The sequence below is a fragment of the Molothrus aeneus genome, chromosome 19 (assembly GCF_037042795.1).
Source record: "Molothrus aeneus isolate 106 chromosome 19, BPBGC_Maene_1.0, whole genome shotgun sequence".
NCBI classification, from domain to species: domain Eukaryota; kingdom Metazoa; phylum Chordata; class Aves; order Passeriformes; family Icteridae; genus Molothrus; species Molothrus aeneus.
The window spans coordinates 6,055,369-6,070,057 of NC_089664.1; the positions used below are offsets into that span (position 1 = coordinate 6,055,369).

At 45.1% G+C, this 14,689-nt stretch overlaps 2 protein-coding genes across 2 annotated transcripts; one reads left to right on the plus strand and one right to left on the minus strand.

Annotated features, from left to right (window-relative positions):
• Nucleotides 1-2,536: 2,536 nt before the first annotated feature.
• Nucleotides 2,537-10,297, plus strand: PHYHD1 (phytanoyl-CoA dioxygenase domain containing 1). The gene is made up of 11 exons (XM_066563159.1): nt 2,537-2,584; nt 3,383-3,541; nt 4,043-4,118; nt 4,250-4,297; nt 5,631-5,686; nt 5,871-5,933; nt 6,030-6,051; nt 6,404-6,532; nt 7,052-7,168; nt 7,311-7,437; nt 7,614-10,297. Exons 1-11 carry the CDS (start codon nt 2,552-2,554, stop codon nt 7,657-7,659), a joined length of 876 nt encoding a protein of 291 aa, XP_066419256.1. The 5' UTR covers nt 2,537-2,551; the 3' UTR covers nt 7,660-10,297.
• On the minus strand, nt 9,698-14,616 carry DOLK (dolichol kinase). The gene is made up of 2 exons (XM_066563158.1): nt 14,579-14,616; nt 9,698-12,194 (listed from the first exon to the last, which is right to left on the minus strand). The coding sequence occupies exon 2, from the start codon at nt 12,080-12,082 to the stop codon at nt 10,511-10,513; it is 1,572 nt and encodes a 523-aa protein (XP_066419255.1). The 5' UTR covers nt 12,083-12,194; nt 14,579-14,616; the 3' UTR covers nt 9,698-10,510.
• Nucleotides 14,617-14,689: the final 73 nt, after the last annotated feature.

A 14,689-nucleotide genomic window follows, 5' to 3' on the forward strand; every position in this document is an offset into this window, starting at 1 on the left:
GACATTGGCCCCACTTCAGACAAAGAACGTAAGCAGGCTTTGAAGCAGGTGAGTGGGAGGTCATAATGCTGCTTGTTGATGAGTTTTAATGAAATGCAAGACTGAACCCCAAGAAAGGAGAGGAGGAAGTGTCCCTTGTCATCTAAGGCTCAGCTGGACCTCAGCTCCTTTTGGCTGGTTTACCTTTTGGAGGACTTACCTGGTGTATGAGGAGCTGAGGAAATCATGCTTTGCTCCTTGTTTCTCATTAAATATTCTCTCACTTGTTGCTGATTGAAGACTTCAGGAGAGGTGAGGTGGTCCAGTGGAAAATTTTCCTCCTTGGAAACCCTGGCAGCTCCACAGCAGCAGTTTTGGTGTGAGTGCTGAGCTGCTTGAGCTGGCTTGGCTGCAAATGGCTTCAACAGGAGCCCTTATTGGGGTAATTGTGCCAGTCCAAAAGGCATTTGAAACACTTGATCTGCACCTTTCCTACAGCCATGGGCTGGGCTTTGGCAGCCTCAAGCTTGCCAGAAGTTTTCTTGCAGAGCTGGCAGGAGAAAATGTTGTGTCCACAAAAAAAGCTCTTGGAGAGGGAGGAAAGGAAGGAAAAGGAGCCATTTCCCAGTTTTGTCTGAGTACTGTCAACCTTTCTGTGTAAACTTATGGGGAGAGAAGGCTTTACAATGGTAGCATCCTTCTCTTTGACTTTTTTGGGGCACTGTGTGGCTGGAGTGGTTTTTCTCTTGCTGGAAAGGTCTTTCTGAGCCTCAAAATAGTGGCATGGCTGGAACAGGAGGGCTCCTAAGGACAGACATGGAGAGCTCCTGGAACCAGGATGGGTTTTATCTCCTGGTAGCTGCTGCGGTGTTTGCTGTGATCTGCTGTTTATATTGCTCAAAACATTCCATGGAACAGGAAAACTGTGGTTTGCTGCTGTGACATGAACCAAAACAGCCTCTGGAGTCATGGTGTGTGTGTAAGGAGGGGAGTGGAGAAGGTGACGTGGTGAACTGCTGGTAAAAGCCACCCTGTGTGGGAATGAGGAGGACATGACACCACGGTGACAGAGGGCCTGAGGAGTGGCGTGGGAGTGTTTTCCAGGAGTGTTTCTCCAGGACTGCTGCCTCCTGGCGAGGGGTGAGGTGGGTCACACAGTCAACTTGCAGGCAACAGCCTACAGCTGCTTTTTTTTTTTCCCCACAGGTCATGCATCTTCCTTAAAAACTTTTCCACTCCATCAGTTGGTGAGAGTGTTAAGAGGAAGGAGGACCTACTGCAATATTTTTTTTTTGAGCTTTGCAGCACTGGAGACTGATTTTTTTATTCTTTGTTTGTAGTCCAGTGATTAAAGTCTCTGGCAGAATTTAACTTTTTAAACTACTGAATTCATATCCTCCTGTGTACAGGGAAAAGCCTGAAAAAAAGTTAAACCCCCAATTTCCTCTTTATTAAAAAAAGAAAGTTTTAGTAAGGTGCAGAGGGATTTTATCCACAATTCCCTTATAGAACAGGAAACTCTTTTTCAAACAACCTCTCTTTAAATGGATTTTCAGCTGCTAGGATGTAAACACTTTCCTGTGAGCATTTTGCATTCCTCCTTTTCCTGGGTTTTCCTTTGGCTGGGTGAGTGATGCAAGAACACGCCCCCATGGCGTTATTTTTGGGAAGTGCTGCTCTGAGGGTGTTCTCGGTGTTTCCTGTAGGAGCCAAACACGTTTTCTTCTAGAGAGAAAAACCTTCCCCAGAGATTCCCGGTGGGAGGGATGTGTTGGCTGGGAGCGCCACCGCTGGGCTGGCAACTGCTCCTCCCTCTCTGCCTTTCAGACCCACTTTCTGCATTTTTGCTCTCTGGTTTGAAATTTGGGTGGATTTGGCTTTACTTATTTGTAAATATTGCATGGACTTCTGGAGCTGCAGGAGAGTGAACAGAGCAAGTGGATGTGTAAATTACCAAAAGCAGCTGTGAATGCAAATAGCAGAAGTATTCTCTGTGGGTTTTACCAAACCCTCAGTGAAAGCTCTTTACCACATTTTGCTCTGTTTGTCACCTCCTGGGCTGGGGAGCCCTTTCAGGGGATATGCTGAAGAGCTGGCAGGACTCACTGACAAAGCAAAAAGGGCTCTGTAAGACCTTGAATCAGTGCTTTAAATGTGTTCTAAGACATCTTGATCTTTTCTTCACACTTGAATCTTATTTTAACCCCCCTTATCTTACTTACTCCTGTGATTACCAGTTTAACTGCCCTATTTTTAAATGTGGGTTATTAATTAAAAGTGATTCCTCCTTGGAGCTCAGATATTCATCAAGTCTGTGAGTGCACTTGAATAGAAAATTTTTGTGTGCTTTGTTATCACTAAGAGCCAAAGCAACACTGTGAACTCCTGAATATCCCTGCCAGGAGCAAAGAACTGGCAACAGGGACAAAAATCTTTGAGCTGTGCAAGAGTCCAACTGCCCAGTGCTGGCTTTTATCACATGCTGGGACAAGGATCACGTGGAGAGGCGGGGAGTGAGCCCTGCAGAGCCCAGGTGGCTTCGTGGTGCTGGGATCTGGGGGCTCCTGGCCCGATGGCATCCGTGACCCAGCAGCAGATCCAGAAGGTAAGGAGCTGCTCTGCAGGGAGGGAGTGTGTCCAGAGTGCAGGCAGTGTGTAAGACAGAGCCACTGCTGCTTAACCTGGCAGCAGGTCTAGCCAAAATCTGCTTTGCAAACACTTTATATTCTCCTCAGCTTCTTCCATTACGTTAATTTTAGTGCGAGTGTCATGGCTACAGACTCTTCTGGGGGCAGTTTGTCCCACAGAGCTCTTGGAGGGATTTCTCCTGTGCCCCTTCTGTCTGTGTTGCTCAACTCTCATCCCTGAACTCGAAATCTTCCTGGCAAAGGATAATCTCCAGGGTATTCTATATAAAGAAACTGAGTTCACTGCCAGCAGAGTTCATTTTGTATTGTGTAGTGAACTGTGAGAAATCACCCAGGGATTTTTTTTTTCCTTAGAGAGAACAAAGCTTTCCAGCTTGTAAAGGAATCTCATTCTGATTTGGCACACAGGCATGACTGCCCTGTTTGTGTTAGTAGACTTGGTAGTTTAATAGCTGCTGGTTATAGGCATTAGATAAGATATCCTTGAGCCACAAAAGGCTCTAGCGGTGAGATCTCTGTTTTGTGTAGACTGAGAGATTGAAATAGATTCTTCTTAACTGCTTGGAATTTCAGCCTCTTAATTAATCGTTTGCAAGAGAAACCCCTACTGAAATTAAAAATTAAGAACATGCTGCCTGGCTGCAGAGCTGGAGCTGGGATGCTTTTCACCCTCTAAAGGCCAGAACTGCTTTCTCTTGCTTTGTGCTGCTTCCCCCGAGGACTCTGGGGGAGAGCAGTCACCCCATCTCTTCCAGTTCCACGAGGATGGTTTCCTTGTCCTGGAGCAGTTTTTCAGCGCAGAGGAGTGTGACAGCATGAGGAGGCAGATCCAGAGGATCGTGGCGGAGATGGAAGTGCCCCCTCACTGCCGCACCGCCTTCTCCACCAGGGAGGAGGAGCAGCTCCAGCAGCAGGTACCGACCGGGCAGGGCTGCCCCCATGGAGGGCTGGCAAAAGGCAAGGAAAAGGCAAATAACCGATCAGGGGTCTCTCTGCGGGAACGTGACTCTTCTAACTGACCAGAACACCGGGAGAGGAATTTGCTCTGCAGCTTTCTGCAAATGTTTGCAGGGTCTTATCAAGAGTCTTATCAATGTGTGGCTCTGCTGTGCTTTCAACCCCTGGTAGCAACAAGCAGCTCTCACAGATCACTTTGTACATGTTCTGCAGATAGAAAACTGGGTATTTTCCAGAAAAGCGAGGGTAACCTCTGTGTGAGAGGATATTGTAAAGCCCTGATCAGCACAAAGACATGCAGTGTTGTGGAAAGCCTTTTCATGAGTGATTTTTCACTGTGTTTTGTTTATGCTGCGGCTTGGTGGGGAAAAAGATGCAGGTGAGTGTTAATGCTTTGACTGAAAGTTCATTTATGTCTTTACAAGGATGCTGTCTTTACTGGGCTCTTATCCCTGCAGGGTAGCTCGGATTATTTCCTAACCAGTGGAGACAAGATTAGATTCTTCTTTGAGAAAGGTGTTTTGGATGAGAAAGGTAAGCCCTGCAATGAGTTAGCTACACAGAGGGGATGGGAAAAGGCTGAGGGAGGGATCAGGGGCCAGTTTCCACCTCAAGGAATGATTCCAGCTTTTCAAACAATGTTAAATTATGGTTTTGTTTTGTAGGTAACTTTCTAATTCCAAAGGAGAAGTCTGTCAGCAAGATTGGCCATGGTATGTTTAAAGGATGAGTTTGGAGAGGGATGGGCAAAAGAGACCTGGTTTTCAGACCTGAGGATTTCTCCAGACCTACTCACTGTACATAAGTGTCTCTGCAGTTCTCTCCATGCTGCCCCTCACGCTCTCTGCTCTCAGAGGACTGGATCTTCTGTTCCAGTCCTTTTCAAAAACCCCTTCTCAGAGGTTTTTCAGTGATGAATAGCTCAGAGTCACTGACATGAGAAAGTTTGGACTTCAGCCCTTGGTTTTTTTATGTAACAGATTTGCTTTAAAAATTTACCACCTGAGACTGGTGACATTCAGTACAGACCAAACCCTCTCCTATAACCTGTGCCATGCTGGGTTGCTGATATTGAAGCAGCCCTCTCTCTTGTGGTGTCACCAACACCTTTTCTTTACCCTTACTGATCTGTTTGACCTATTTATTCTCTCCCAGTTCCTGGATTAGCATTTTTGATCCCTTTTGTTTTCCAACAATACATGGAAAATGAGAGCAGGATTCCCTGTGCCTGCAAACGTAAACTTTGCTCAGACTAAACTTTGCTACAGTTGGAAATTCAGTACTAAGAGTTCTTTTTCTTTGGTTTTCTCAGAAAAAACCCTCTCCTCTTCCCAGGCCTGCTGCCACTTCAGCATTTCCTCAGGGGAAATGAAAACAACTGTAGGTTCCTGCTGACCCAGCAACTTAACAATTCAGAAGCCTTCTCTAGCCTTATTTCTGTAATTACTCATTTTGGTCAAGTCTCATCCCTTGCCTGAGAGCAGCTCCTGCTGGACCTGAGCACGTGTCCTCGTGGCAAATCTGATCAGGATGAGCTGGAGGCACAACTCTGAGTCTTTGCTTTGTGGGTTTGTCAGAGCTGGGTTGTAGCAAGAGTCTGCACAAACACTCAGCCCTGCTGGCTGGGGCTCTCTGAAGGGCACCAAAGATGAGCTCTAGCTCCTTTTTGCAGTACTTCACTTTTCTGGTAGGTCTTAAGAGATGAATTCACCCATATGCCTCAGGGTCATGTGTAATGGTTGTCACTTGTGTAATATCATACTGAATCCCATAATATTCCATTTTGTTCACTCTGTTGTACACTGGCTTTTATGTGTGTGCAGTCTGTGGCCAGGGAGTGATTACATTTGTGGTCTTTAATGATGACTGTATAACCTGTAAGTGTCCTACCACCTTAGGTGTGATAAGTCACATTTATCCATCTTGGGAGGGTTCAAAGTTTCTGGCTGCAATTTATCCTGCTTGGCTGTGATGTCTGCAGCCCATCACTGAGAGCTGTTCCCTTCTCTTTCTGAAATCTTGTCTGAGCTTTTTCTTTCCCCTTAGCTCTACATGCTTATGATCCTGTCTTCAAGCAAATCACCCACTCCCCCAAGGTGCAGGTGAGCTGTTATTGCTTCCTAGAATGGCCTTGGGGGGAAAAAAAATAAATTGCAGAGTAGTTAATTTTTGTTTTCTACACTCCCAGGGGGAGTAATTTTGTCAGTGAAAGGAAATTTAAATATCTTCAAAGAATAATGCTAAATAGTGTGCAGAGAACATAAATCTTGGAAAATTTTCTTGCAGGAACTGGGAAGAAAACTAGGCCTTGAGAGACCAGTAGTTGTCCAGAGCATGTATATCTTCAAGGTACAGAAATTCAAGTTGTCTTGTCACTCAAGAAATAAGACCCTGTTAAGTGGGAAGCTGTGAAATTCTTCACACATCACTTTTTTTTCTTTGCAGCAACCTGGCATTGGTGGTGAAGGTGAGATTTGTGTTATCTCTATATCACACTGCAGATAATGTTCCTTTAGGAAAGGAATATTACCAGGGAAAAGGCTCATAATCAGACTTAAACCTGAGTTTGGCAATCCAAACCTTCTTAAAATCTTTGAAATCAACATTTTTTCAGAAAAGTTTCTACATCATATGCAGCTTGAACAGAGAGCTGGTTTTACATTTGCAGCAGGCTAAAAGGTGGGATTTTTATGTAAAATGTAATGTATGTGATAGGTGGGTGGGCAGGGGAGTGCTCTGAGTCAGGGAGATGCAACCCTGAAGTCCTTCTAGAGGAACTGAATCCCATTAAAGACCCCAGTGACAGTCTCTTCTTGCAGTGACACCACACCAGGATGCCACTTTCCTGCACACTGAGCCCCTGGGCAGGATCCTGGGGTTCTGGATTGCCCTGGAAGATGCCACCCAGGAGAATGGCTGCTTGTGGTTCATCCCTGGCTCTCACACCAGTAAGAGCACGTGCCTGACCACTGCTGGTCACCAGCACAGTTCTGCTTTTCCCCACCTCTCGAGCACACAGGGCAGCTTTGAACTTCTGCTCACCTAAACATTCACTCAGTGAGTGTAATCATAATGCTCTTCAGATTTTAAGCTATTCCTTCCTTAAATCCTGGAGCCAGCTGTACTCAAATCATGGTTTATGATCCTATAGAAAGTACAAATGGACCAAAGGTTGGTTTTGCATAAGTGTGTGACTATTTGTGTTCCTAAGGGTCTGTTGCTATGCACAGAAGGGGCCAAAAAGGCAAACAAAAGGCAGCTGTTTTCTCTGTTTCTGCCACAGCTGGAAAATCCTAAATCCCTACTTAATAAAAAAGACATCACCCAAATTATTAAGGAAAGTGTGAATATAGTAATAATAAAGTTCCTATCATTGCCAAGAGAAATCACTGATATTGTTCCTTTGCTGTGCAGAATGTAGCCAGGTGTTTAATTTTTGTGTGCTTGCTTATTCTGTGGATTTGCAGATGGGATTACCAGGAGGATGGTCCGTGCAGCTTCAGGTGCCTCAACATGTGTGGAGTTTGTAGGCTCAGAGCCAGCCTATGATGACAAGGAGTTCATACCTCTGCCCATAAGGAAAGGTACAAACAGCCCCAAACGTGGCACTTCACAGCTCAACAGAACACAAGGGAGCTAAAATCATATTTTAACCCTGCACCTTCCCCCCAGTGGAAAGCCAGAGCTCGTATTTTGGAAAACAGTCCAGGTGATTCTTTCCCACAGGTGGGCTCATCCTCATCCATGGGGAGGTTGTCCATAAGAGTGAACTCAACAGCTCAGAGTCCTCTCGCCACGCGTTCACCTTCCACGTGATGGAAGCCAAGGGCACCACCTGGAGCAAGGAGAACTGGTAAGGTTGTGATCCTCACCAGTGGCTGAGGAAATGGAAGCCTTTCCAGTGCAATGGTTAGGAGAACTTTTGGGAGTCTTGCCTGTACGGTTTGTGCCTCAGCTGGCGTTGATTTCGTACCTGCAGAACTGGAATGGCCTCTGAAGTTTTGCTTTTTCCTCTTCTTTACTCCCTAGGCTCCAGCCAACTCCTGAACTGCCTTTTCCATCACTCTACACTTGAAGTTAGTGACTGGCTTGTGGAGTCAATAGCTGATCAACATTCCTTTCTGATTGCTCATTCATGGTCTCTTTAAAAACAACCTTCACTAGATCAGCTCTCAATATTAATTTCTCCTCCTCCTCAAAACCAGGACCATTATCACAGCCCAAAACTGCAGGAGACAAAAGCTTCTACTGCAGCAGGAGCCCTGCCAGTGTGAGAGTAGTCCCCCAGTCCTTTTGGTAAGGAAACACTTTCAGTCTTGAGAACAAACCAGTTAAGACCATTGCACCTTGACTGGGACCACTTACAAGTATTTCTCCTTGCAGATACTCAGTATTTTCTTGTGTTGAAGAGCTTAAGTGCATTTCTTGGCTGGTTGACTTCAGCAATGCAGGTGACCATGTTGTGGGGAGAAGTTTGATTTTCACCCCTAGTTTTCTGTCTTATTGTTGGAATAACAGTGATTTAAAACAATCTTGTGGGTGAAATGAAGCAAGAGGTCTGCTTTTTATAGTCAATCTTCTAAATTACTCTGGAAGACAGTAGCTGAGTGTTTTATCTCTGAGCGTGATTAAAAATACAACAATTTTTAAAGATTCATGTTGAAATGATGGAAACAAAGAACCTCAATCAAACTCTTTACATTTAAATAAAAGGATAGAAATTCTTCATCTCCATCATCTTTTCTTTGAGGAAGATTCAGTGTGATCTTCTTCCAACAGATGGGGACAGTGTTAAATTGTCTGGTGAGCAGTTAGAACTCTCAATATGCACAAGAATAATTTCTACCCCCAAAACCACACCAAACCCAAACCAACTTATAGCAAGCAATGTTTGGAAATGCAAGCTACATCCCAGTCTGTACCTGAACTGAACAGTAGCTGTGTAGGTGTGATTTCACCATCACTGGTGCAGTGGCAACCTTGAGACAGGAGCCCAGTGTCACCAATGCAGGAATTATATCAGAGTAACCCTAAGGCTCCTGAGGGGGTAGAGTGGACCCAAATCTGACTGACTCATCCCTTTCAGAAGGAAATTGGGGAGCTGGGTCATGGCAACAGCAGGCACACTGAATGCAAAGTTTCTGCATTCAAAAACTACCTTTCCTACAGTTTGTTTGAAAGTTGCAAGCAGGGGGGAAGGAAAGTAAATTTCTCTACCTCTGGTGCAATTTATGACATCAGTGGTGAAGGGTGTGGCTTGTGACAGAAGCAACTTAAGTTTTGTCTGTGTCTTTCCATGAGAGAAGTTAATAATTTAGAATTCTGCTGAGGAAGGATAATTTGTCCTGACTTGCACCACTACCTGCAGTGTGCAAAAGCATCTACTTCGAGTGCATAAATAAAATTTTAAAAAAGCTGGATTGATTGGCAGGATTTCCTGTTAAATGTGAAGGAAACAGCCCAGCAGTTACTGAGTTGGGTTTCCTACAGAGTATCTGACAATTTACTGTGCTAGTAACCAGCTCTGGCATCCTCAGGAACAGCAGCACCAAATCCCAGGAGCCCTTCCCAGGCAGGAGGATGAATTGGGCAATGCTGCTTCTCAGCCATTCCAACCCTGGCTTGTTGCAGGGACACACAATATTGGATCCTGGAGCCAATTCTGCTGACTCAGGGACTGGTTTCACTCCACCCCTGGTCTTAGGCTCCCTCCCAACATCTCAGAGCTACATGCCTGCAGGACAGTGTTGTGTAAGGTACCTTGGACTTCCCCCAGACTGTTCCCAAAAGTGAATTAAAAAAGGGTCAGAAGTGAACTTCATGATGCAAACTAGAAGCCTGGGATGACAATCTCCTGCTTGGACACATCCCTGGAGACAGGAAGGACCCTTGTGTTTTGTTCTGATGGACACTGGGCAAACCAGTGAGAAGAGAATGTTGATAGAGAAGGGTTTCATACATAGAAATGAAGTGGTTTTTTGGCCACAAAATGGTAGTTATAATTTTAATTAAATGGATGGAATTCAGTAGCTTTAATCAATTCGTTGATAGAAGCATGTTTATACATTATTTGATTAAACATCTGGCTGAAAAAATGGAAAAGTAGGAAAGTGTAATAGTAGAAAATTTTATTGACTTGAACAGATTTTCTGCTTTCAGGATTAATGTGTAATTAGTTTTAGCTGTGACTTGCTTCATTTCCCCCCCATATTCATTCCTAATTATTTTGGAGATTAAATCTTGAGAAAGATAAGACATTTTTCTTGCTGAAGCAAACTTCAGGGCTAAAGATTCACTGTTCTTATTAGTGTGGTCTGGAATGAGCAGTGTCTGACATCCCCAAACCTTCACCCTGGATAACTCAGCTGTGGCAGGTGCTGGATTTGGAGCTGTGTTTGTGCATCCTGGTGTGGGTTTGGCTCTGGCTGATGTGGACTGGACAGAACTGGACATTTGTACGTGGTTCCTGTGCCCCCCCCTTGTTATCAAACATGCTTTACATCGTGCTTATACAGAAATGAGAGTGCACACATCAAACACAAGACACAGGACTCAGTACAGAAAACAAGGTACAGTACAGAGGTAGCAACATCTAAGAGACCTGCTTGTTTATTTTGTCCTCTCTAATTGACTTACCTCTTCTTTCTCTGCTTCTCTTGGGTACCCAGAAGAAACCTAAACTGGATTATTAAACATAAGTGCTGTTTTTATCAGTCATGTTTGTTGCTGTTAGAACATAAATCTGTCTATTTTCCACGGGTAAAAACAAGACTAAATCAAAACCTTTATTTTAAATAAGTCTTTTTCATTTCTGTTCTCAACAATTTTCTCTGCTGTACCAAAACATCAGCTTTGAGCTTCCATTAAAGTGCATTTTCTAGTACCTTTCTCTAGGAAGGGAGAAAATTTTGTTTCTGGAAGTGCTTCTATGCCATGAGCATGATCTGGAGGTAGAGAGGCAACAGCAGATTATCAATTTGAGTAGTGTAAGCTTCCAAAAGAGAAACCAAACTCACAGATGCCAGAATCCAGGCATAGCTGGAGTTCAGATTCACATTGCTGTCAAAGATCAGAATGAGAGCCACAGCAATGATCTGGGCAAAAATAGCTGTCATTGTCCCTTCAAAGGTCTTCTTTGTTCCTGGCCATTTGATTTCCCCCATTGTACTGCCAAAAACAGAGGCAATGGTGTCTCCTACCCCCACTGCCAACACCCCAGAGTAGGGGACCAATGCTCCTGCCCCGGGCAAGGTGCCTTTAGGAGCACAAGATCTGGGAAACAACCACACTGGGAGGGACATGCCAAGGAGGAGATAAATATGAGTCAAGATTAGAGGTCCACTGTCTCTTTCATCCAAGAAGAGAGAGAGCAAATGCCTCAGGGTTTGTCCAAAAGGTTTGATCCTGAAGTACCGCACGTACTCTAAGAAGATAAACACTGCCAGACACAGCACTGCAGCAACATAGAGGAGCTGGCGGTCATAAATGAGTCCAGGAACATAAGTAGCAACAACAATGAAGTGGAAATATTTCCTGGTTATGGTCGAGGCCTGGTGTTTCTTAGATTCAGATGATCTCTTGGCGTTCTGGTAGAAAACCACCCCACATGCTGAGGCAGCCAAGAAAGTCCAATACACAAGGAGGTAAAGTCTTGTCTGTGTCTGAAACAGAAACTGGAGCAGCCAGAACAAAGGGTTCCTCTGGATCAGTCGGTACAGCCAAGGCATGATGACCCCTAAGCCTAACACTGCTGTCATCATGTGGAAAAACATGGAGGAGATCCACGTGCCCGAATCCATGAAAGTGAAGAGCACAGTGAAAAAAAGACCAAGAAGAACAACTCCGACAACCGCTACCAGGAGGAAGAAGTCAATGGGATCCCCTCTCCCCTCGACTACATTCAGTGAGCGTTTAATGAGCTGATTGAGAACAAAACTCACACCTCCGAGAACCAGCAGCGCTTCCCCAGGAGTAAAACACCGAGGCAACAAGTACAGCAAGATCATACTGAGGTAGACAAAAATGAGCAGCACTTCTAGAACCTCTATCACCTCTGAGACAGTCAAGGAATGTTTCATGGTGTAGATAATTACGCTGCCAGCAACACCGGTCAGGATGCAGGTGTTGGTTGGCACGGGTTTGGTGATGCCCACGGCCAGGACGGACAGGAAGAGCGCCAGCAGCATTCCCGCGGAAGCCACGACGACGCCGAAGCGCTCGAAGTACACGATGCCGGCAGCCCTGCACCTCTCCTTCATCACCACCCCCAGCAGGGGGATGACCATGCTGGCGGGCAGGAGGCCGCTGTTGGCAGCCCCCCGGAACTGGAACACGGCCCCTCCCTGCTGCAGCAGCCGGTCCCATTTGAACTGGGCGTAGAAGGCCTGCAGGGCCAGGGCCACGGCGCACCAGGAGAAGCGGTCCCAGACCACGGCGTGCACCGACAGCACCACAGCGAACACCAGCAGGGACTCCACCAGCACTGCCTTGTCCAGCATGGTGCCAGCCCTGCCTGCCTCAAGCTTGCAGAATCTCAGCAGGCCTGAGGTGCTCAGTTGTCCATTAGGAAGAATTCCTTAGGAAGAATTCCCTTCTGTGCTACTGCAATTGCTATTAAAAAAAAAAAAAAAAAAAAGGCAAGCAATTAAAGCAACTACTTGGACAGCTGAAGTGTTTGCACAGCTGTCACAGACATATTTTATGAAAAATCCTTTTGTTAGGATCCTTTTTCTTCTGAGAAGCTGAGAGGCTTGAGAAACTAAATTATATAATATATAATACTATATTATATCATATATAATATATTACATATCACAATATATAATATTATAATAATATAATTATATTGTAATATTATAATTAGAATATAATTATATTTATATAATTTATATATAATTATAATTATACATGATAATTATAATTAAATCTAATTATAGATATTATAATTATATTATGCTATTATAATATAAAATATAGATATTATAATTATAATATATAATGTAGATATTATATATTTTATAATATATTATTATATATTATATAATAATTATCTGCTCCTATAGAATGCAACAGGTGCATCTTTGATTGGTCTCATGTGGTTGTTTATCATTAATGGCCAATCACAGTCCGGCTGTCTCAGACTCTCTGGTCAGTCACAAGATTTTATTATCATTCCATTCCTTTCTATTCCTTGCTAGCTTTCTGATGAAATCCTTCCTTCTATTCTTTTAGTATAGTTTTAGTATATAATATATATCATAAAATAATAAATCAGCCTTCTGAAACATGGAGTCAAGATTCTTGTCTCTTCCCTCATCCTGGGACCCCTGCAAACACCACCATACACAGCTATTTGGTTCTTAAAGTCTATTTAAACTGATAGTTGTGTGCCAATTGCTAATGTCAACACACAGATGATTAAAAAAACCCCAAAACTGAGGTGAGTGAATCATGCACTTCACCTTCTCTGAGTGAAGGCTCACAGCCCACTGACAGCTGTGCTGCAAACCAAACTTTTCTTTAAACTTTTGGACTGGAAGATAAGCAGTTGAGATAATTAGCAACAGGCACGTTTACTCTGTTAGGTTAAATCTCATCTTATCTTCTTCAAAGAATTGTGGGCACTGACAACATTGTGCAATTCTCACCAGCATTTATTGCTTTCTGGCAGCCTTGATTTCTCTGTGGATACATAATTTGATAATCAGCCATATGTAAACCTCTGCCATTACACTGGGACCTCTCCTGTGGTCTTTGAAGGTCTCAGGTTCTTTATTTCTGTTGGAAATTTTATCCTTTCTGGCCCACCATTAAGCTGATTAGAGCAAAGTCTGCTAAGTAAATTCTTCTCCCCAAGTCTCAATGCCGGTATCTACACCAGCTCCCCCATGGAAGGCCAGAGGTTTATTTAAGGTTCTCTTTTAGGTTTTCAGCCAGTGTTGAATGGTGATAGCAGATTACAAAGCTGACAAATAATAGCAATATGAGGAACTATTACAGTTTGTACTGTCAAACTTGCTTAGACAGTGTGTCTGCAGTGTTTAGATATTTATGACTTTGTACCGAAAACTTAATTATTGATAGATTGCTTTTTGGCATCCTTATTCATATAGCCTGAAATACTTGATTGCCAAACAGCTTCATTACATGCACTGTTGCTACACAGCTCCTTCAGGCCAAATGTAATCTTCTGTCATTGCAATTAATTTTTAAACAGGAGAAGAATTAATCAAACAGAACTGGTCTGGACAATATCTACCTCCAACTCCCTGCTGTTTCTGAGAACTGGGGAGGGGGAAGCCTAAGGCTTATCTGAGGAAAAGCAGAGTAAATGCCACCTGCCAAGCAAGGACCGAGTCCTCCTACTCAGTCTGGCAACCTTAAGATTGCACCGCAGCTCCGGTATCAATGGCAGGGACACTGCCCTGACAGGCTGCCAGAGCAGGCAGAATTTCACCTGCCTGAGGTCTGTGCTGCAGCAGCTCTGAATGCTTACACCTGACAATCTGCAATGCGATGTATTTCACTGCTGAGTTATTTTGTTTTCTCGTGCGTGCCGCAATCCCCTCCTCCGCACCTCCTTTTAGGTAATGTGAGGCTCCTCGGCCCCGCCGCTCTCATCATCGAACGGGACCCGCACCGAGCGTTTGCTGCCCGGCTCGGGCTCCGCATCCCGGCTGCTCAGGGCAGGGAAGCTTCCCACTGACGTGCTGCCAAACATCCGGCAGCCCTGGCCTCGCTGCAGCCCTGCCTGCTCCCTCTCCTCCCCAAGCCCTCGCAGCGCTGTGGACGCCCCTCAACCCGCGGGCTGCCCGCGTCCTGTCCTTCTACGCTGCTCGCCGCCGCCTCCTGTCCCCCTCAGCCGCAACACCCACAGCCCAGCCTCCGCTACTGGGAACGCCATCCGCCCGCGGGCGGTGTCGGAGGCGCTCCCGGGTGATTCCCGGTTCCAGCGCGAAACTGCGGCCCCGACCCGGAGCCCAGCGCGCACCCACCTGGCAGGACGCCGCCATCTTGCCGCGCCGCCTGTCACATGACCCAGCTGTGAGGGCGTGTTCGGGGGCGTGGCCTGTGCAGCACCACGTGACACCGGCGTGGTGGAAGGA

Excerpts from the sequence above, each read along its gene's own strand:
- DOLK (XM_066563158.1), bottom strand. The coding sequence starts at position 12,082 with ATGCTGGACAAGGCAGTGCTGGTGGAGTCCCTGCTGGTGTTCGCTGTG.
- PHYHD1 (XM_066563159.1), top strand. The coding sequence starts at position 2,552 with ATGGCATCCGTGACCCAGCAGCAGATCCAGAAG. Across the intron at positions 5,687-5,870 it reads CCCACTCCCCCAAGGTGCAG|GAACTGGGAAGAAAACTAGG; the intron begins GTGAGCTGTTAT and ends ATTTTCTTGCAG. Across the intron at positions 5,934-6,029 it reads AGAGCATGTATATCTTCAAG|CAACCTGGCATTGGTGGTGA; the intron begins GTACAGAAATTC and ends TTTTCTTTGCAG.